Below are 22,772 nucleotides of genomic sequence, written 5' to 3' on the forward strand. Positions count from 1 at the left end.
CCAGTGAAGACACTGCTGGATCAAAGGATAAACTTTCCAGAATTTTTGGATCAGTTCATACCGCCTCCAACAATGCATTAGTGTCCACAGTTTGCCCACCTCCCCTCCACCATTCTTCATTATTTTTTCCTGTCATCTTAGCCAATCTGAGAGGTGTGAAGTGGTACCTCAGAATTGTCTTCATTTGCATTTCTTTAATAGTGATTTAGAGCATTTTTTCATATGATTAGAAATGGCTTTAATATTTTCATCTGAAAATTGTCTATTTATACTTTTTGGCCATTTGTCAGTTGAATGTCTTATATTCTTATTTCTAAAATATAAAGAAAATTGATTTAAATTTATGAGGCTTTTATCAGAATCCTTGGATGTAAATTTTTCCCTCACTTTTCTGCTTCTCTTCTAATTTTGGTTGCTTTGGTTTTGTTTGTACAAAATATAATAAAAAATATCCATTTTACATTTCATTTTACATTTACATGTTCTCTAGTTCTTCTTTGGCCATAAATTCCTTCTCCACAGATCTGAGAGCTGGACTATCTTGTTTTCTTTATTTGCTTATGGTATCACTCTTTATGTCTAAATTAAGAATTCATTTCAACCTTATCTTGGTATAGGGTATTAGATGTTGGTCAATGCAATTTCTGCCATACTATTTTCCAATTTTCCTAGCAGTTTTTTTCAAACAGTGAATTCAAAGTTGTTTTTACTTGTGATGTTATTGTTGTATAAATTGTTCTCCAGTTCATTTCACTTTTTATCAATTCATGTAGGTCTTCCCGGATTTCTCTGAAACATTCCATTTTGTAATTTCTTATAACCCAGTAATATTCTATTATTGCCATATACAGTTTAGAATTGGATACTTAGGCTCATAGTACCATAGAGTTAATGATGGAAAAGGACTTTGAGATAATCTAGTCCAATCTACTCACATTCAAGTCTTCTTAATTTCAATATCAATTTTCTATCCAATATGCCAGGCTGCTTCTCCAAAAGAAAACTTATCCTAAATAAATGCTGCTCTTGTTGATTATAAATAAACAAAGGTAAGTATCTAAAAACCATTGGATTTCTTCTGGTCAGGGTAACTATACTGAGCATTTTTTTAGACAAGAAAAGATTTCTGTGAAATAGATTTTGGAGGCTTTAGAAAAGATGTGTTTGTATCCCCATTGGATGTTCAATATGAAGTATTTCTATGTTCAGATTCTCAAGGGATTAATTGTATGTTAACAAAAAGATTTACCAAAATGTCATCTGATTGAACCTGTATATTAATAAAATGAACACAAAACGTTATTTTTAAAGGTTGCTGACATTTGTATGCAATTTTAGCTTTTCAGGACTCCTTTCTTCTCCTTGCATTATAATTCGGCTTCCACAATAAATTCATGAGGTAGGTATAGACAAGTCATTTTACCTCTCTAGGTCTCAATTTTCTCCTCTGTGGAGTAGCTAATAGTTATATACATACTACCTACCTGACAGGATTTTTATAAAGAAAGAACTCTATAAACTAAAAAGTACCACATAAATGTCATCCCTTTCAGAAGTGACCTTCTGACTGGTCCCATACTTCCTAGAGATTTTCTTTTTTTAAAAAAATTAATTTTTTCTTTCTCCCACCTCTCTTATCTGCTGGAGAAAAAAAGGGAAGAAATGTATCATATAAACTCAATCAAGCAAAATATATTTCCCCACTGGTCACATCCAAAAAATAAACTTCTTATTCTAAATAATAGTCCATCATCCCTGTCCTGAGGTGGACAGCATTCTCCTTTGGAATCATCATTGGTCATTTAGTTGATCAGAATTGACTTTCAAAATAGTTTGTTTTTATGACATTTTTTTTTTGCAATACAAATGGTTCTGTTTCTGCTCACTTCACTCTGCATCAGTTTTTCTGTTGTCACTGAAGTAATTTTTTTTTGTCATTTCTAGCACAATAGAATTCCCAGATATTTCCTAGCACTATCATCATTCTGCTCATTCTAAAGCTATTATCCATTTTTCTGAGGAAAGGGAAAAAAGGAGAAAAAAAAATTTAATCTTTATGTAAGAATTAGAGCAGGGTTCCTTAAACTTTTTCCAAACATGACCCCTTTTCAGGTGAGAAATTTTTACATGACCCCATCTTGAATCTGAACTGAGGTGTTTCTGGTAGTATCTGTACCTGTCCAGTGCAAAGTATGGACATTGTGTGTTCAGAACCAAAGCTTCAGTGAAGTCATGCTATGCAAGTACTGCCAGAAACACCTCAATTCATTAAGCATTTGATTTTAAATTTATTTTTGGTTGTTGCATTCAGAAATTTTTTACTGTTGCCAAAGTTTTCATTGTTATGATCCCATATGAAGGTTATGACCCACAGTTTAAGAAGCTTTGAGTTAGAAGACCTAACTCTGGTTAATGTCAATTATGTTCAGAAAAACTTGTCCAATGTAATGATGAAGACATATTTACCACATCATTCTCTTCTACTGTGTAAATTTCCTTCTCTCTATCTCTGTTCCTCTTTTTTTTTCTATCTCCATCATTATTTCCCTGCAAAGAGTTTTAAATCTAGAGATACCTTAGAGATAATTAATCCATCATCATTTAGCAGATATGGTACCAGGCTGAGAGAGGACATGACTTCTTTAGAATCTTTCAGTGACTTGCAAGTACATTTGGGAAAAGACGATTCATTGTTCTTCCCCAAACCAGCTGCTTCTCCTTCCCCCAAAGTCTTTCTCCCTACTTTAATCTTTTGTCCATGTTATTCTATTGTCTTTTCTGTCTGGGTATCTTCGTCTAGTTCTTTCTGTCTTTTGCCCATCACTGTCCCACCCTACCACGTGTTCTACTTTTCTTCCCCCAAACCTGAGCATCATAACTATATATATATATATATAAAGATTTGGAAAGAATTTCTACTTCCTAAAGTTCTTAATATAAAAAAACTGCTACTTCCAGTCTCTGTACTCTTTTCCCTCAGTTATTGCTCATAGTGAATCAGAAAGGGGACAAATGAGAGAAAGGTAGACTCATCTTTTTTTTTAATATAGCTTTTTATTTTTTCCAAATACATGCAAAGATAGTTTTCAACATTCACCTTTGCAAAATCTTGTGTTCCAAATTTTTCTTTCTCTCTCCCTCACTCCCCTAGACAACAAGCAATTCAATATAGGCTAAATGTACAATTCTTCTAAACATATTTCCATATTCGTCATACTATGCAAGAAAAATCAGATCAAGAGGAAAAAAAGCATGAGAAAGAACAGACAACAACCAAAAAAGGTGAAAATGCCATGCTTTGATTCACATTCAGTTTCCATAGTTCTCTCTCTGGATGCAGACAGCTCTTTCCATCACAAATATATTGGAATTGCCTTGAATTCATCTCCTTTTTCTTAATGCTTCAGCAGTCCCAGGTCACAAGAGAGTTACTTTTCTTTACATGTATGTGACCATAATAAAATAAGTAGTGGTCTGGGGTGAGAAGCAGAAAGATCATTTGTTCCATGGTTCAGTAGACAGAAAATAGAGGAGAAAAGGAAGAGAAGAAAAACTGAAGAGAAAGGAAAGAAAGCAAGGAAAAGAGAAAGAGTAGCAAGCAGAGTAAGCAAAAGAATTGGAGAATGGGAAAGCAGAAGAGGAGGAAAAGGAACAAAGGAAGAAACTCATTAGCAAGTACGGTATTACAAATGTCTGTTTTGTTTGTCCCCTAGATTAAAAATTATCCAGACCTCTGAATAATGTCTATATCAGTCATAGCTTAAACTTTAGCTGGCTTATGTGCATGGAATTGTAGAGACAATGGAGAATAATATTGGCTTGCACACAGATGTGGGACAATTAAATCACTCTAGAATTCTTATCAAAAGGAAATCAGTGCTGTTCATTTTTGCTGTAGTGTAGTACACTGAGCTATGCTCCCTTTCTTTCCCTGTCCCAACCCCCAGGCCTCTGACTGAGGAGCATCTCCAGCCTGTTTGGGTGGGAGGCAGGCAGGGCGTGAAGAATGTCTGTGTCCTATTATGACTCAGAGGAAGTTATTGTCTGTGCTTTATATACACAGTGGGCCCTCTACATCCTGCTGCACATTTTGTGGGCCAGAGAGGGGGGAGGGAAAGATTTTTTTTCCTATTTTTAAGACTATATACTGTACTGTCCACTTTCCACCTTTTAAAGCCCCTAGAGTCTGTGCCAGGACATTTTGACAGATTTGCCATGACCTTAGGTCAGCAGCCAAGCTTAAGTAAATTGAGCCCTGGAATAGGAGTCAAAAAGCCTAGACAATAATTCTGTCTCTGCCACTAATTAGCCACATGGCTTTGGACAAGTACCTTAACTTTTCTCTAAAAACAACTACCTTAACTTTTCTCTGAATTTCTTCCCCTAAAATGGGAAAAGGAATAACTGTAGAAGTCTACTTCACAGAAATATTACAAGGTCCTAACTGTGTTTGAACCCCTTCTGTCTGCCTACCCTAATCTCCAAAATCTTTCCAGGCCCAGCTGGGATTCATCTCCCCAAAGCCTTCCCCCAGCCACCCCTAGTCCTTTGTACAGCTGTACGGTTATTTACTATGTCACTCATTCGGGCTCATTTGATGTCTTTTTTTCATGAGTATATCTGATCTCCCAAACTAGATTATTAGCTTCTTGACTTACCTCTTATATATCCTCAACATTGGAGATGTTCATCAGTGGTTAGATGATCACTTGTTGGCAGTATTGTAGCTTGAATTGTGTTTCAGGTAGAGGTTGAACTAAATGACCCTAAAGGTCCCTTCTGACTCAGATTCTGTAATTCTATGATTATTTTTAAATCCCATAGGACTTAGCTCAATGCCTTGTACATTGTAGGTATTCAATAAATGATTATTGCTTAATTATTGTTGCTACCAATTCTTTTCGAAGCTAACCACTATTTCTGCTTTGTTCTAGGAGCTCTTGCTCTCCAGCAGCAGTAGAACAGGCAGGCTCCGATCGAGGGAGTGAATCTGAATTGTTTGCCTAGTCTCTGGGAAAGGGGGTAGACACTCCCATGAGGTAACCCTGGCCTGTGACTGGCCTCTTCTCCCTCTTGGTGAAGCAATGGGCCAGAAAATCTCAGGGAGCATCAAATCTGTGGATGTCCGAGAGCCCCCTTACCAATCGGTGAAACGAGACCTGAGGGGTCCCGACTTCTGCCGGCCAGCCCGCCTGGACCTGCTGTTGGATATGCCCCCAGCCCGGCCGGAGGTCCAGCACCAGCACGCCTGGAATCCCGAGGACCGCTCGCTGAATATTTTTGTGAAAGAAGATGACCGGCTGACCTTCCACCGGCACCCAGTGGCCCAGAGCACGGACTGTATCCGGGGGAAGGTGGGCCATGCCCGAGGCCTGCACGTGTGGCAGATCCACTGGCCTACACGGCAGAGAGGAACCCACGCCGTGGTGGGGGTGGCCACTGCCGAGGCCCCGCTGCATTCGGTGGGCTACACGGCACTCGTCGGCAGTAACAGTGAGTCCTGGGGCTGGGATCTAGGGCGCAACAGACTCTACCATAACTGTAAGAACCAACCTGGAGTGACCTACCCTGCCTTCTTAGAGCCAGATGAGGCTTTTGTGCTTCCAGATTCTCTGCTCGTAGTTCTGGACATGGACGAGGGCACGCTCAGCTTCATTGTGGATGGACAGTACCTTGGTGTGGCCTTCCGGGGGCTGAAGGGGAAAAAGCTCTACCCAGTAGTGAGTGCTGTTTGGGGCCACTGTGAGATCACAATGAGATACATTAATGGACTTGATCGTAAGTATTCTACCCTTTCTCTATCCTTTGTCAACTCCTTGGGTCATGTCATTCAGGGAAGGGCAGTGTCTTAACTAAGCTTTATTCTTCTCTCAGGACCTAGTCCAGACACTGTGTGTGGGATATATTCTTCTGGTGCTTAATAAATATATGCTAGAAAGTATTTATTGAAATAGATGTCCATGACCAAACTGAATTTCCATTGTCATTAACATGTAATTAATTAACTACATTAACATGTAGGTAATAGTAATATTAACTTTGGTTTGTTTGTTTGTTTTTTAATTAAAGTTTTTTTTTCTTTTTTTACAAAACACATGCATGGATAATTTTTAAACATTGACCCTTAGAAAACCTTGTGTTCCAATTATACCCCCCCTTCTCTTAGATGGCAAGTAATTCAGTATATGTTAAACATGGTAAAAAACATAATATTAATTTGTAGCATGGAGTAATGAATGGTTAGAGAATTGTCTTAGAGGCAGGAAGTTAATTGTCTTGGAGTCAGGAAGTTGTTGTTCAGTCATTTCTTTAGTCATGTCCGAGTTTTTGTGACCCTGTTTTGTGGTTTTCTTGGCAAAGATACTGGAACGGTTTACCATTCCTCCTCCTGTTCATTTTAGAGAGGAGGAAACAGACAAATACAATTAGGTGACTTGCCCAGGGTTTACAGCTAGTGAGTGTTTGAGTTGAGAAATCTAAACATATAGACAGGTCTTCCTGATTCCAAGCTCCATGTTATATCCACTGGTCACCTAGACCAAATCTTGGTTCTAATTTATATAACATATGTAATTCTGGGCAAATTACAATCTTTTAGTGCTTTAGGCAATCCTCTTTTAAAAAAAAATTATTTTTCATTTTTAATAGCTTTTTATTTTTCCAAATACATGCAAAGATAGTTTTTGGCATTTACCTTTGCAAATATTTGTATTCCAAATTTTTCTCCCTTCCTAACTCCTACCCTGTCCCATAGACAGCAAGCAATCCAAAATAGGTTAAATGTGTACAGTTCTTCTAAACTTATTTCCACTTTTGTCATGCTGCCCAAGAATAATCAGCTCAAAAAGCAAAAGAAGAAGAAGAAAAAAAGTAAACAACAAAAGATAAAAATATTATGCTTTGATCCACATTCAGTCTCTGTAGTTCTCTCTCAGGATGTGAATGGCTCTTTCCATCTCAAGTCTATTGGAATTGACTTGAATCACTTCATTGTTGAAAAGAGCCAAGTTTAGGCAAATTTCTAAGAAAATAGCAACAGAATATTTATTAACCCTGTCCTGGTAGAAGGAATTTCCTCACTGAGATTTCTCTACTTCACAAATCCAAGTCTTGCCCCTCCAGAAAAGCCTCCTACCTTATATAATATTACAATGTAAGAGAAATCATAACTCTACAGTTGGAAAGGACCTCAGAGGCCATCTTATCCATTTCTTTCCTTTTATAGATTAGGAAATTTAGGCCCCGGTCAATAAACTAGAGCTTAAGATGTACCAGGAATTGTGCTAAGCTTTGGAGATAGATCTAAAAGCAGAAACACAGTGCTTTTTCTCAAGAAAATTGTATTCTAATCAAGGAGACTACAAGCAAATAACTATGTACATTTAAAATTTACAAAGTCTATATCAAAGGTAATTTTTGAGGGAAGGTATTAGTAGGTAAGTAGAGTGGGAGGTACTTTCTTCAGAAAGTAAGATTTAAACAGACTTAAAGGATGCCAGGGAAGCTAAAAAAAAGTGATAGGAAGGAAAAATATTGGTGGTGTAAAAATATTGAAAGTGTAGTCAGGAGCTAGAGTGTCAAATGTAAAGGATAACAGACCCACATAACTAGAGTATGGAAGGGAGTCAAGGATATTCAGACTGCAAAGGTAGTGAAGAAGAGGCCAGTTCTGTAAAGGACTTTAAATGCCAAATACAAGGTTTTATATTTGCTCCTGGAGGGAGATGCTGAAATTTGTTGAATGTATATGGAATGAGAGCCAAGAGGGTAGTATAGTCAAATCTGTGTTTTAGAAACATTTCCTTGGCAATGAGAGTTATCAAGAGTAGAAAAGAAGGAAAGAAACGCATATATTTTATATTAAGTGCCTACTATATGCCAGGCCCTGTGCTAAGTGCTTTACAAATATTATCTCATTTGTTCCTCACATAACTCTGGAAGGTAGATATTGTTATTACCCTGATTTTACAATGCAAAAAAAAAAAAAACTGATAGAAATAGGTGTCTAGCTAGCTTCCTAGCTGCTTCCAAGTAGAAAGAGACTTGAACCTATTGAAATTATCTTGATAAGAAATATTGAGAACCTGGAGTAAAGAGAAAAGAAAAAATGTGAGATTCAATGAAAGTAGGAATTACAAAGTATGATAACAGATTATATTTGTTGATTGAGTGTTAGTGAAGAGTTAAAGAAGACACGGAGATTGAAAATTTGGATGATTAGAGCCTTTAAAAATTGGATTTGAACTCAAGTCCCCCAGCTCCAGAGTCAGCATTCTTTCCTCTTTATCACATTGCTTCCTCGTTTACAAAACTTTCCTTCTGAAGATCCTGTGAGATAAATAGTGAAAGTATTACTATTCTCATTTTACAGATCAGGAAACTGAGGTTTCCTCAGTTGAGTGACTTGTCCTTGGTAATACTTTTTTTAATTGTTTTTTTTTCTGGTTATACATATATATTAATTTTTAAATTTTCTTTATGAATCATGTTGGGAGAGAAAAATCAGAACAAAATAGAAAAACAAAATGAACATAGCATATTGTTGATTTACATTCACACTCTCTAGTACTCTTTCTAGATGCAGCTGGTGTTTTCTATCCAAAGTTTATTGGGATTACCTTAGATCACCACTGAACTGCTGAGAAGAACCAAGTCTTTCATAATTGATCATCACACAGTCTTGCTGTTAATGTATACAATGTATTCCTGATTCTGTTTTGGTTTTGCTCAGCATCAGTTCATGTAAATCTTTCCAGGCTTTTCTAAAATCAGCTTTTTCATCATTTCTTATAGAGCAATAAAATTCATTGCTTTCATATAGCATAACCTATGTAGCCATTCCTCAATTGATGAGCATCCACTCAATTTCAATTCCTTGCTACCACAAAAAAAGCTGCTACAAACATTTTTGCATATATAGGTAATTTTCTCTTTTTTATTATCTCTTTGGGATATAGACCCCATAATGGCATTGCTAGATCAAAGGGTATGTGCCACTTTAACTTCCTTTGTGAACTTGGGTTAATCACAACCTCTCCGAACTTCAATTGCTTCATATATATATGCTTTACCATGTATATGTATATATGTATATGTAAACTATATTATATATTACAAATAACAATTATTATTACATAAGTATATGTAAATTCTATTTTATTTTTAGTTCTGAATTCTCTCTACACCCCCACCCACGAAGAAAGAAAAACAGAACCTATTACAAATATGTATAATTGTGCCAAACAAATTCCCACAATCTGCATTTGGAATCTATCAGTTCTTCTTCTGGAGGTGGATAGCATGTTTAATCATGAGTTCTTTGGCATTATAGTTGGTCATTGTTTTGATCAGAGTTACTAAGTCTTTGAATATTAATTATATTTATAGTATTGCTGTTATTATATAACTTATTCTCCTGATTTTGATCACTTTCCTTTGTGTCAATTCCTAAAAGTCTTCCCAAGTCTCTGAAAACATCACCTTCATGCTATGCTATGCTATCTCATAGCATAATAATATTCTTTCTCAGCCATTCCCTAACTGATTGGGTATTCTCTTAGTTTCTAATGCTTTGCCACTGCAAGAGGAATTGTTATAAATATTTTTGTACAGATGGGCCCTTTTCCTCTTTCTTTGATCTCTTTGGTGTATAGATCTAGTAACAGTATCACTGGATCAAAGGGTACACGCAGCTTAATAGCTTTTTGGGCATGGTTCCAAATTGTTTTCCAGAATGGTTGAACTTATTCACAGCTTTACCAATAATTTGCACTAATGTATTAGGGTATCTGTTTTCCTACAGATTGTCCAGCATTTGTTATTTTCCTTTTCTGTCACCTTAATCACTCTTGATTGGTGTGAAGTGGTACCACAGAGTTGTCTTAATTTGCATTTCTCAAATTATTATTGATTTAGAGCTTTTTTATGTGTCTATTGATAGCCACATCTGAAAACAGCCCATTAATACCCTTTGATCATTTATCAATTGGAGAGTGACCTTTATTCTTTTAAGTTAGATCTAGTTCCCTATATATTTTAGAAATATCAGATAAACTTGCGACAAAGATCTTTTTTCGTTCCTCTAAATTTCCTCCTTTTCTTCTAGTCTTAGTTTCATTGGTTTTGTTTATACAGAAAATTTAAATTTTCTGCAGTCAAAGTTATTCATTTTACTTCCTATGAATCTCTCTATCTTTCGTTTGGTCTTGAAATGTTTCCCATACAGAGATTTGACAGATGTTTTCTTTGCTCTACTAATTTCCTTATGATATCATCTTTTATGTCTAAATCATGGACTCATTTTGAGCTTATTTTGGTATATAGTATGAGATATTGGTTGCTACCTAGTTTCTGACAGATTGTTTTCTTAGTTTTCCCAGTAGTTTTTGTCAGATAGTGATTTCTTGTCCCACTAGGTGAGATCTTGGGATTTATCAAGCACTAGGTGACTGGGGTCATTTGCTTCTGTATAATGTGTACCTTACATTGACCAAATACTCTAGTTGGTTAGTACCAAATTGTTTTTGATGATAATGGCTTTGAGATCTTGGTTCTGTGGTTCATTTATTCCTTGCCCACCCCCTACCTAATACTGCTAATTTCTCCAACACACACACACACACACAGAGAGAGAGAGAGAGAGAGAGAGAGAGAGACAGAGAGAGACAGAGACAGAGAAACAAAGAGAGAGAGAAAAAAAACTTTGATCATAAAACCATGAACTATCAAATAACCCTCATTTTACAGAGAAGAAAACTGAGTCCCTGACATTCTTGGAATGAAATAAGTAGCAGGACCACGATTGGATCTCAGGTTCTCTCATGGTTTTTTCCCCCAGTTTTGTGTCCTTTCTAGTAACCCTTCCATTATTACCAGTTTCATTTAGCATCATATATGTGCCTGTAATGGAAGCAGGCATTAATTAATTATCATAGTACCTTTTGCTTTCTCATCTTGGGTCACTTAATAGTGACCAGTTCTAAGAAAAATATAGACATTCATAATCAGATGAACAAATGGCAATACTCACTTGAAACTTTTCTCTCTGACAGTCAAAAAACTTTTCAGTTTTAATATAAGAATATAGAATCAAAAGGGAGTTTAAACTGAAAAATAATTCATGCTCAAATGCATACAGGTTCTGATGTCAAGTACTCGGCCTCTTCATCATTTCTTATAAAACAATTACTTTCATATATCTTAACTTATTCAGCCATTACCCAACTGATGGGCATCTACTCAATTTCCAATTCTTTGCCACCACAAAAAATGCTGCAAACATTTTTTCACATACAGGTTTTCTCTTTTTCATTATCTCTTTGGGATATAGACGTCATAATGGCATTGCTGGATCAAAGGGACTTTTGCCCCTTTTGGGCATAGTTCCAAATTGCTCTCTAGAATGGTTGGATCATTTCAAAATTCCACCAATAATGTATTAGTGTCCTAGCTTTCCCACATCCCCTCCAACATTTATCACTATCTTTTCCTGTCATTTTAGCCAGGGTATGAAGTTGTACCTTAGAGTTGGCTTAATTTGCATAGAATGGGGATTTTTTTTTTTTTTACCTCATTTACCTCATAAGGTTGTTGCAAGGATTGGGGGGAAGAACTGGAGACAGATCTCTTCAACATTAGGGTTATTGACAGAGTTTAGAAGTGAGATATGCCTAATAGAAACAATAGGTCTCTATCCATTTTCTTAATCTGAGAAAAAATAGGCAAAATTATATGGCAATTTTCCCTTGGGTTGTTGAAATTGAAGTATTCAACTATTTCCAGATTGCTGAGGTTAGGTAGATTTCCTTTTACATAGGCTGAAAATTGTTCTGAAAAATTTTAGTTCTTAAGTCTCTGCTTTTTACTACCCAAATCACTTGACCTATTAACCTAAACAACAAGCATTTGTGGATTATGGATATAAAATTACTTATACATTCAGGTAATGAATTTCACCCCCTCCCCCTTCTTCCAGCTCAACATATACTCTTCAGAACTTTCAATTGAATACAAAACTCCAAAGACTAGTCTGTAAAAATTAATTTCCTTAAAGACAGCTCCAAAATTTGTTCTGAATCAAAGCCCAAACATATTCCAACAAACAATTTAGAAAATTTAATTTAATAAACACTATAATCCTCCATGGAATCATTTAAAAGCATTTCATTCTTATTTATGTGTGAAATTGAAAGATGTGTTGAGAATCCTTCCTACTCATAAGTTTACACTATCTTTTTCTCCAAATGTTTTGAAAACAAAAGCTCCATTGCCTTCTGGCATTTCAGTTTTTCACAATGCAATTGTGCTCACCTCCAAAATGGAGACTTACATGTTCATGTTCAGAGTAAGCAGGGTTTCATCGCTCATCATTTTATCAAGAATTTTTTTTATTATATTAATAATAATCTTTCTCATTTGAGAGTAGCTTTAATTCAAGTTATGCTGCCTCTGATACACAATAAGATCTTGGGAGTCTCTGATTTCCAGGGACCTTTTCCTGGAAAGAGTTTGTACTTCATAGAGCTCAACTCTGCAGCATAATGAGTAATTGCTCAAATCAGTGGAGAATGGAAACATGTACAGAATGGACTGTGATGGTTAAAAGGATAAATGAGGTGTCTGATTGTGACTGTTGGGCTGTTAGTGATGCATTTAAGCCATGAGGACCTGAGATGGCTCATAAAGGGAGTTGGTTATCTACATAGTGTTTTCAGAAGACTGGTAAAAGACATTTTGCTTGAGTTGAAAAAAAATAACCCAAAATAACCTATCCACTTCCTGATCTGTTTCTTGTTCGACACCTATCATGTATCAATCCAAAGAAATCTTTTTCAAGTTAAACTTGCAAATTTCCTTTCCTTCATCTGACAGTGTTTCAACATCCCCTGGTATCCTGGTTACCCATCTCTGGCACATGATCTATTTTTTGTCAATGATCTTTTGAAATGTGGGGCTAAAAGAATTGAAAAGAATACTCCAGATTCTATCTGACCAGCCCAGAATAAAGTGGGATGATGACCTCTACTCTGTTCTGAAAACTATGTTTCTCTTAATGAAGCCTGAGTATTTGGTGTAGTTTTGTTATCACCTATATCTCGTTATGATTATCATGAACTTTTAACAAGCCTAGGTCTTTCTCTTTTTATATATGCGATTTAAAAAACTAAATATAGAAATTTATCCTATTTAAGTTCATCTTGTAGTGTTTTGTCTTATTATTCTAACCTCTCGGGATAATGTTGGATCCTGAGTCTAATATCTGTTGTCTTATTCTTCCTTCCCTTCTTTGTGTCATCCGCATATCTTTTTTGTAAATTTAAATATTATCTTTATTTTCAGGTCAATCATATATCTGACAAAATGTCTTTTGTGCCTTTATGTTAATCATTTAAAAACATAGAATAAAAGTAGGATTAATGAAAAAGTTCTGTCGCAGTATCACCAGAGAGTTCTTTCCTTGAATTAACCTTTCATTATGGCTGTTGGAAACATCCATATAGGAATCTGAATGCTAAGATCCAAACCACATACCTCTGTCTTATCCACAAGAATATCAGGATAAACAGGGCAAAGATCCAGGTCACAGTAAGACCCCTGGCACAATATGGCAAAAGTGGTTCAACTAATCATATTCAGCTGGTGTTCTTGGATGATTCTATCAATTATCCAAGTAGTTAGTGACATGATGACTCGGCAGTATAATCTGATATACAGGCAGGCTCCCTTATCATTTAATGATGGCTGAAAAGAACTTTGTCAGGTTCCAAGGACATCTACTCATTCTCAAAATCATTTCCCATGTATGGCACCAAATTCATAGCGTTCATTTCTCAAAAACCAATTACTCATTCATGTCTAAAAGTAATCCTTGGGGAGACAAGTCACATGCATACACACACAATTTCCCTCAAACTATTCCCCTCTTCCTAACTTCCTGTTATTGTTGAGAGTAACATCATCCTTGCAGCTGCCCAGACTCAAACCTACATGTCTTACTAGACCTTTAACTCTCATTACCCCACCCCCATTCCATCATTTGTCAAGTCTTATCAATACTACCTTTATAATATCTCTCAAATATTCTTTCCACTCCTACCCTTCTTTCCTGACACTACCATCACTCTAGTGGATACCCCCATCATTCCACACCTGAATTATGACAGGAACCTGTTGGTTCCTGACTCAAATCTCCCTCCATAATCAGATAAACTTCTCCTTTTCCAATCTTCTTGCACCTTATACCCTGTTTTCTATTCTGTAATCCAAGGACACTAAATTTCTTGCTATTCCTTGCACAAAACTCCCCCTTCTAAGCATTTTTACTAGCTGTCCCCCATTGTCTAGAATTCTCTCCCTCCTCATTTCTGCCTCTGGGATGCCTTTAGTCATTTTATCAAATTTTGTGTGTGTGTGCACACATGCAACTCTTTCTGACCCCTTTTGGATTTTCTTAGCCAAGATACTGGAATGATTTCTCCAGCTCATTTGACAGATAAGGAAACTGAGGCAAACAGTTAAGTGACTTACCCAGAGTCGCACAGTTTTGACTGGATTTTAATTCAAGTCTTCCTGATTTCAAGCCTGCCATTCTTTCCATCACATCACCTAGCTGCTATGGATGCTTCAAGTTCCCACTAAATTCCCATTTTCTACAATAAGCTTTTCCCAGGTCACCTTAATCTTTCCTTGCAAAATCATCTCCAAATACACAAAGAATCTGAGAAGATTAAGATTATGTTACTACTCTTATTCATGAAAAATCTGATGACCAGAGAAAATGTCATACAGCAAGTTATTAGCCAAGATGGGACTAGAATTCAGCTCTCCTAGCTCCAAATCTAGTATTTTTTCCACTGTAGCATTCAGAGAACAGCTAAGAAATTAGATGACATGCTAATCTATGTTGTATAGGTGATGTATCATAGGCATTCAGAAAAGGAAGAGCACAACCAAATGCTTTGTGAATGCAGTAATAAACCTGTGCAGGAGAAATAAAAACCCTGTTTTTTAAAGTCCACCAAATTACTCATCATTCCTTGGCCCCTTCATCTCATACCATCCACCACAACCCATCCCTGAACATGAATCTCTGATGACAGTCCTGTTGGTTTAAAAGTTGCCATCCACCTTTCAAATGAAGAGCTTCAGTCATAGGAGATGACAAATCATGAATCTATTACTATTTCAAAGAGCAGCTCCCATTGTTAAAAAAGCAGAACTGGGAGAACACTGATATAGTAACAGCAACATTGTACAATGAAGAACGGTGAATGGCGTAGCTATTTCATCAATCTAATGATACAAGACAATCCCAAAAGTTCATGATGAAAAATGCTCGCTTCTTCCAGGGGAAAAACTGATGTTGTCTGAACACATGCTGAAACATTATTTTTTCACTTTTTTTTTTGTCTTACAAAAAATAAGGAAATGTTTTATATGACTGCAAATGTACAACTTATCTCATAGCTTGCCATTTCAGAGAGGAGTCAGGGGATAGAGAAGGGTAAGAATTTGGAAACTCTCAAAACTTAAAAAAACCTCAACAAATGTTTAAAAATTTTATATGTAATTGAGGAAAAAATAAAATTATTTTGAAAAGAATCATTATGCTATATTCTTGGTAAAGTCAATAATACTAAGAGTTGACAAGATGCTAAGGCCTAATCAGAGATAATTTTAGAATACCTGTGGCAACCCAAGGCTAGATTTTATACACATATACTTGGACCCAAATGCATGTCCCTTTTTAATGAGTACTCCTGGAATAGGAATCGAGAGAGATTCAAAGTCCCATTCTATTACTAATTAGTTCTCACTTTTTTTGTGAAATGAAGATTGTCATCTCAAAGTTCCTTCTTAAATACAACATTATTTAGGACACATATAACCAGAAATGGATATATGGGTTCATAATGTTTTGAGGGTGAGAGATAAGAGAGACAGTCTGAGTCCTACACTGGTGTATGTGATGTATTAAAAGACCTGAAGTTGGCTCTAGTGCCTTGGGCAGACCTTCTATGAGAGATTTATGGAAAGACTTGAACAAGAGTACAAAAAGGTGTGGGTTGGATGTGACTGGAATAGATGAGATCATGGATCCATTAAAGTAAGTCCCTTGTTTGCTTTAGGTTTATCTTAAGGATTAGTTTAATCAGTTCTTCAGAAATTCTTGCTGAAATTACAGAATAAAAGTTAATGCTTTTGCCTTTCCACAAATCTTGCCTCATCCAAACCACCCACAAACCTATTGCTTTTCTGTCACCACCCTGGTCTCTTAAGTCTCTAGTTCTCATCACATCCTACCCAGGTATGACAGCAATCCCACCTGGCTTCCCTGCCTCCATTCTTTCTACCTTCCAATTCATCCTGCACACTGCTGCCAGGATAATCTTCCAAAAACACAGCTGTCATCACACCATTTCTCTTACCCCACTCAAGAATCTCTAACAGCACCTTTTTTTTAACTGTATCAAGTTTGAATGCTATTGTCTACCAACTTTTTAAGAACTTGGTGACTCTGTAAAGAACCCCAAGAAGTCTGGGAGACCTTTCTTATTTGGGAAAATTACTTGCCTTCTTGGTTAAAGCTTCATCATTTCTTCATCTTGTTTTTATGATTTGAAACTGGAAGACATTTATGGATCTCTAAAATCCTATACTAGACACAATGGGTTAGAATTATGGGGGAGGAGAAGAATGACAGAAAAGGCACAATCTCTGTCCTTAAGAAGTTTATGATATGCTTGGAAAAAAATTACACACACACACACTGACTAGTGTTGGCATCCTTAAGGAATTGTAGTTCATCAAAATCCAGAAATTCTGATAATTATAAAAGAAGCCACACTAAAGAAAATAAAACTTGTAAAGTAAAAGGATTTATAACTAAAATTTCAGTAGGAATGTTTGAATGGCTTGAGAATATACTTTTCCAACATTTTATTTTTTAAAATTTGATACTGTTTTTGCTATTTTTATATATCTGCCTTTTCTTTCCTTTTTTTTCTATTTTTATTATAAAGTTTTTTTGTTTTCAAAATATATACATAGTTTACAACATTCACCCTTGCAAAACTTTGTGCTCCAAATTTTTTTCTTCCTCTCTTCTCTTCACCCCTCTTATACAGCAAGTAATCCAATCCAATACATGTTAAACATGTGCAATACTTCTATACATATTTCTCCAATTATGCTGCACAAGAAAAATCAGATCAAAAAGGAAAAAATAAATATATGAGAAAGGAAACAAAATGTAAGCAAACAAGGAAAAAAGTGAAAATACTATGTTGTGAAAAAAGTGAAAATACTATGTTGTGATCCACTTCAGTTTCCGTAGTCCTCTCTCTGGGTGCATGCAGATGGTTCTCTCCATCACAAGATCATTGGAGCTGGAGTCCATCAAGAATGATCATTGTATAATCTTCTTGACACTATTTACAATGTTCTCCTAGCTCTAATTTTACTTAGCATCAATTCATGTCTTTCCAGGCCTCTCAGAAATCATTCTGCTGATCATTTTTTATAGAAAAAATAATATTCCATAAAATACATTTACCATAACTTAATTCAGCCATTCTCCAACTGATGGGCATCCACCCATTTCCAGTTAATTGCCACTACAAAAAGGTCTGCCCCAAACATTTTTGCACATGTGGGTCCCTTCCCCCTTTTTATAATCTCTTTGGCATACAAGCCCAGTAGAGACACTGATGGATCATTGGGGTTTGGTAGTCCTTTGGAAATAGTTCCCTATTGCTCTCCAGAATGATTGGATCAGTTCACAACTCCACCAACAATGTATTAGTGTCCCAATTTTCTCACATCCCCTCCAACATTCATCATTTTCTTTTCCTGTCATCTTTAACTTTTTATTTTCAAAATAGATGCATAAATAGGTCTCAACATTCCTGCAAAACTTTGTGTTCCAGATTTTTTCTTTTCTCCCTCCTTTCCCCCCACTCCCTCTGTTAGACAGCAAGTAATATGTTAAACATGTGCAGTTCTTCTATACATAGTTCCACAATTTTTTTAAAGCCATGTTTGAGCTACCAGTGGACAGATGAATCTTATCTTCTTTAAAACTGTACTCGGAGCTAGAGTTATTACATATGCTAAAAAATAATAGCTGTATTTATAAAACTTCTGATTTACTCTGTAATACCAAATGTTATCAAAAATGTTATTGAATCTTCAAAGTGACCATTGACTGATCTGCTTTCTTGGGATGCAGTTCAACTAAGAAAGAATGGGATCACAAGATCTGGGCCATGCCTAGATTTCACAGTAGCACTTCATTATATTAGATAAGATGGCCTTCTATAAATAGAGATGCACTATCAGTCTCCAGGGACAGCCTGTTGGGGAAGACAGACCTGCTTGTTTTGCTGACAGTCAAAGCAAATGCCATATTGCCATGTGTCCAAGGAATTATACACAGGAGAGCATATGGTGTCTTTCGATCTTTCCTGATCTTCTCAACACTGTTCATCACAGGCACATGATTGAAATATGGAGCAGCAGGAGAGAAATAGCTTTCTCAGGAGAGAGACATTATTCCCTTGACTTTGGATTCATTTCAAGAAAACAGTACTTTAAGTTAATCCAAGGAGCCAACTTGCCCAATCACAGATTTCTCCCATTGATTTTTTTTTTTCCTTTCAGATTGGATTAGTTTTGCTGTGGGTGTTTATTATCTAAGTTAATTGCAACTTCTTCCTTATAAATATGGCACTTTAAGCAACATGCTTTGTGTTCATATTCCTCCCAGAATTTGGGGGGATTAGTTTGTTAAGCTCTTAAAATGCTAGTCTAAAGAGACTGTCTACATTTAAGGAAACCTCAGTTGTGACACTCACTTTTCCTTTTTGTGCCTAACATTGTGCTTTCTGTAGAGAGGCATTAAGGTAGACAGAAACATTCAAATCCATGTCCTGATACTTAGAGTCCTATAAATTTGGGCGAGTCACTTAATCCCCAAATGCCTCAAGCAGTTTCATAGAATTTACTTATTAGGGAATTAGCATAGTACAGTGGGAAAATTGCCAGATTTAGTATCAAGATGTGGGTTCAAGTCCCATCTTTATCACCTACTGCCTGTGTGGTCACTTCTGGGAGTCTTTCCTTTCCTCATCCATAAAATAAAGAGATTGCATTAATGACTCTTAGGTCCCTTTTAGCCCTAAAGCTATAATTCTGGATTCCAGAAATGCAGACATGCTATGATCCCCACCCTAATGAGATCATAGATTCTTCATTATTCCCCTATTGTGCTAGGCACAAGTCAAATACAGTCCCAGCCCTTGAGGAATTTATACTTTGATTTACTTCTCTTTTCTGTATGTTTCTTTTATATACTTCTACTAGAATATAAGCTCTTTGAGGACACTAATTAGTTTTACCTATTTTTATGCCTTGGTGCTTAGTAAATATTTGTTGATTGATTGATGGAAGACACAAAATTAACCAGTTTAAAGAATTGGCTTAGAGAACAGCACAAGATAGATAACATATAATAAAGAGCTAAATTTAAGTAGAATCAAAAGTCAAAATGTAAATAAAGACAGACCCAGATGATTTTGGATTAGGATTGACATAATTGACCACCCACTTCTCATTGTTATTCTTTCTTCCTTCAATTTTCATTACATTGTTCTATCCTGGTCTCCTTTTATTTGTTTGCACTTTTTTCCATCTTTAATACTGTTTCCTCTTTTTTCCTCCTAAGTGTTCTTGGCCATTTTCTCTTTTAACTCTTCATATTTGTGATTTCCATGGTTTTAGTTATCTCTATGTAGATGATTCTCAAGCCTACCTATAATAATCTCAAATTGATATAGCACTTTAAGTTTTATAAAGCACTTTTCTCATAACCCTTATAAGACAGGCAATTCAACTATTATCCTCATTTTTCTTATGAGGAAACTCAGATTAATGAGATGTTAAGTGATTTATAGCTTATAAATATTTGCGATAGGATTTGAATATAGGTCTTCTGGCATCATGTCCAGTACTCTATTCAGCTCTAGTTTCTCCCCTGGCCTTCTGTTTTATACTTTCAGTTTATTGCATCTAAAATTCAATAGGGATAGCTAGATGGTACAGGGATAGAGTAATGGCCTTGGAGTCAGGAGAACCTAATTCAAATGTGACCTCAGAAATTTAACACTATCTGTGTGACCCTGGGCAAGTCACTTAGCCCCACATGGGTTTTAAAAATATGTGTGTGTGTGTGTGTGTGTGTGTGTAATATAACACATTAAAAATATGTATATATGTATGTGTACCTAAATATAATTCAATATGTCCAAAGTTGAATTCAGTTTTTCTCCCCGTATCCCCTAAACTTGTCCCTTTTCCCAACTTCTCTATATTAATGGCACAGTTATCTTTTTAGTTTCTAAGACTTGAATCCTTCTTGTAGTTGTTCCTTTTATCCTTCCCATCTAATCCTATCCATTCAACTTCTATATATCTTTAATCTGTTACTAATCTAGTTCTAATCTGATACCTGTATCACCAATTCTTGCTGGACCATTATGATAGGCTTCTATTTCTCTCCAATCTGTTTTTTAAACAACTGGTAAATTAATTTGCTGAATGCACAAATCAAACCAAATCACTTCCCTGTACAAAGACTTTCAATGACTCCCTATTTCAGTCAAATAAAATACGAACTTAATGAGGTCCTTCGTAATCTAGCTCCAACCTATACATTGTTCTAGTTTCATACTATTCTCCTTTGCAAAGACCAGGCCAGCTAACCTCAACTCCTAGCTATTCTCCGATTCCATCCATTCTCTCTTGCCTCTGCATTTGCACAAACCCTCAGTCCAGCCATTGCCCTACTATGCCTGAAATTCATTCTCTCTCCATCTCTATTAAAAATAAAATTTTCTTCTTTTGAAGATCAGGGCAGGTGCCTCATCTTTCCCAGATACCTCAACTAAAACGCTTCTGCTCCAACTCTTTCTATAGGAATTTATCTAGATCTTTTCTTTGCCTCTATTATAATCTAATCTTAAATCATGCTTATTTGTGTACTTATTTCCCTAGTTCCAAACTAAATTGTAAGATCCTTGGGGTCAAAAACTATACCATTTTGTATCTTTAGTGCTTTGTATATCTTCAAGGCTCCAAGGACCTGTAATGTCACAGGTGTGATTATTTTTTCCACTGGTACAAATCGCAGTCTCCCTATAACTTACAGGAAATGCTGTCTGTGAATGATGTTTTTCATGTTCACAAAATGGCAACACCCTGGAGCCAAAGGGATCGCTTTTCAACTTAGCAAGGCTGGACCCCTGGATAACAGATGTATTGTCCACTCCCAGAGGCATCTTTTCATTAAAAGGAAATTGTCAGAGCTTAGACTTTTGTGTCAGTCTGTTGAGAACCTGTGACATTATGAACCATTGAAATAACGTTTCAGTGGAATCCTTACCATAAATGTTATTTGAATTAAATTCTTAGGAGAAGAATTCCTAATACAGTTTAAATGTGAGGAGGACCTTTGAAGAATGGAGGGTAGGGGAAAGTAGTTGGGTGAGGAACAGCGCCTTTTCTGGCAAATTATCTTAGTATTAATATGTATTATTATCTTATAATATAAAATATCTTATAATATCTTATATTTTTCTCTAAAAGTAGAGAATTTTGAGCTAAAAGATAACTCGTTTCCACCCCCTAAGAACTCAGGGCAGTGAAACAGATATTGGGACTTGAACTGGATATATCCTACTCATAATTGTGTATATACTGTCTTACATAATTTTTATTGCTGTGTGTAAACTGTAACTTTTTTCTTTTTATTGTTTTCTTCATTTTTCTGGTTATACATGTATTGTTTTAAAATACACATTTCTTTGTGAATCATGTTGAAAGAGAAAAATCAGAACAAAAGGGAAAAACCATGAGAGAGAAAAAAAGAAAAAAAAGTGAACATGGCAGTATGTGCTTATTTACCTTCATTCCCCACAGATCTTTTACTGGATGCAGATGGCACATAACTTTTTTTTTTCTAAATAGTATTTTATTTTTCCAAATACACATAAAGATAGTTTCCAACATTCATTTTTGGAAGAGTTTGTGTTCCAAATTTTTTTCCCTTCCTTCCTCATGTTCCTCCTTCCCAAGATAGCAAGCAATCTAATATAGATTAAACATGCACAATCCTTTTAAACATATTTGTCTGTTGTACAAGAAAAATCAGACCAAACAGATGAAAAATCCATGAGAAACAAAAATTAAGCAAACAAAAAGGGAAAATACTATGCTTTTATACACATTTAGTCTCTGTAGTTTTTTTTCTGGATATGAATAGCATTTCCCATTCCCAATTTATTGGGACTGTCTTGAATCATTGCATTTATTAAGAATCACCACATTTGATCATCACATAATCTTTTTGTAACTTACATAACATTTTTACAATGCCTTTTTCTCTAATCATTTTATTTTCCTTTCAGTTATGCTTCTCATGATAAATCAATCAATAAACATATATTTGCTGGGTATCTCTTATATACTAATATACTATATATTAAGCCATGTGTCAGACACCGTGAGAACACAAGAAAACCCAAGATATATTTTGGACTCAACTAGTTGCCAGTATAATTAAAGAAAAAAGACAAACAACAATTATTATTATTATATAATAAAATGATATGATGTAATTATAACATATAATAATTATATAATTAAATGAAAGCTGTGCTAAAGAATCTTTTTTGTGGGTGAGGCAGTCATAGTTAAGTGACTTGCCCATGTTTGAA

At 35.6% G+C, this 22,772-nt stretch overlaps 1 protein-coding gene across 1 annotated transcript in view; it reads left to right on the plus strand.

Annotated features, from left to right (window-relative positions):
- SPSB4 (splA/ryanodine receptor domain and SOCS box containing 4) overlaps positions 1 to 22,772 on the plus strand; it is a 129,331-nt gene that overhangs the window by 15,232 nt on the left and 91,327 nt on the right. The window contains exon 2 of the mRNA XM_003763735.3: positions 4,935 to 5,778. Within this exon, the coding sequence (XP_003763783.1) occupies positions 5,085 to 5,778 (694 nt within the window). The 5' untranslated portion in view covers positions 4,935 to 5,084. The remainder of the gene's footprint in view (positions 1 to 4,934; positions 5,779 to 22,772) is intronic.

The sequence above is a fragment of the Sarcophilus harrisii genome, chromosome 3 (genome assembly GCF_902635505.1).
Source record: "Sarcophilus harrisii chromosome 3, mSarHar1.11, whole genome shotgun sequence".
In the NCBI taxonomy this organism is placed as follows: Eukaryota; Metazoa; Chordata; class Mammalia; order Dasyuromorphia; family Dasyuridae; genus Sarcophilus; species Sarcophilus harrisii.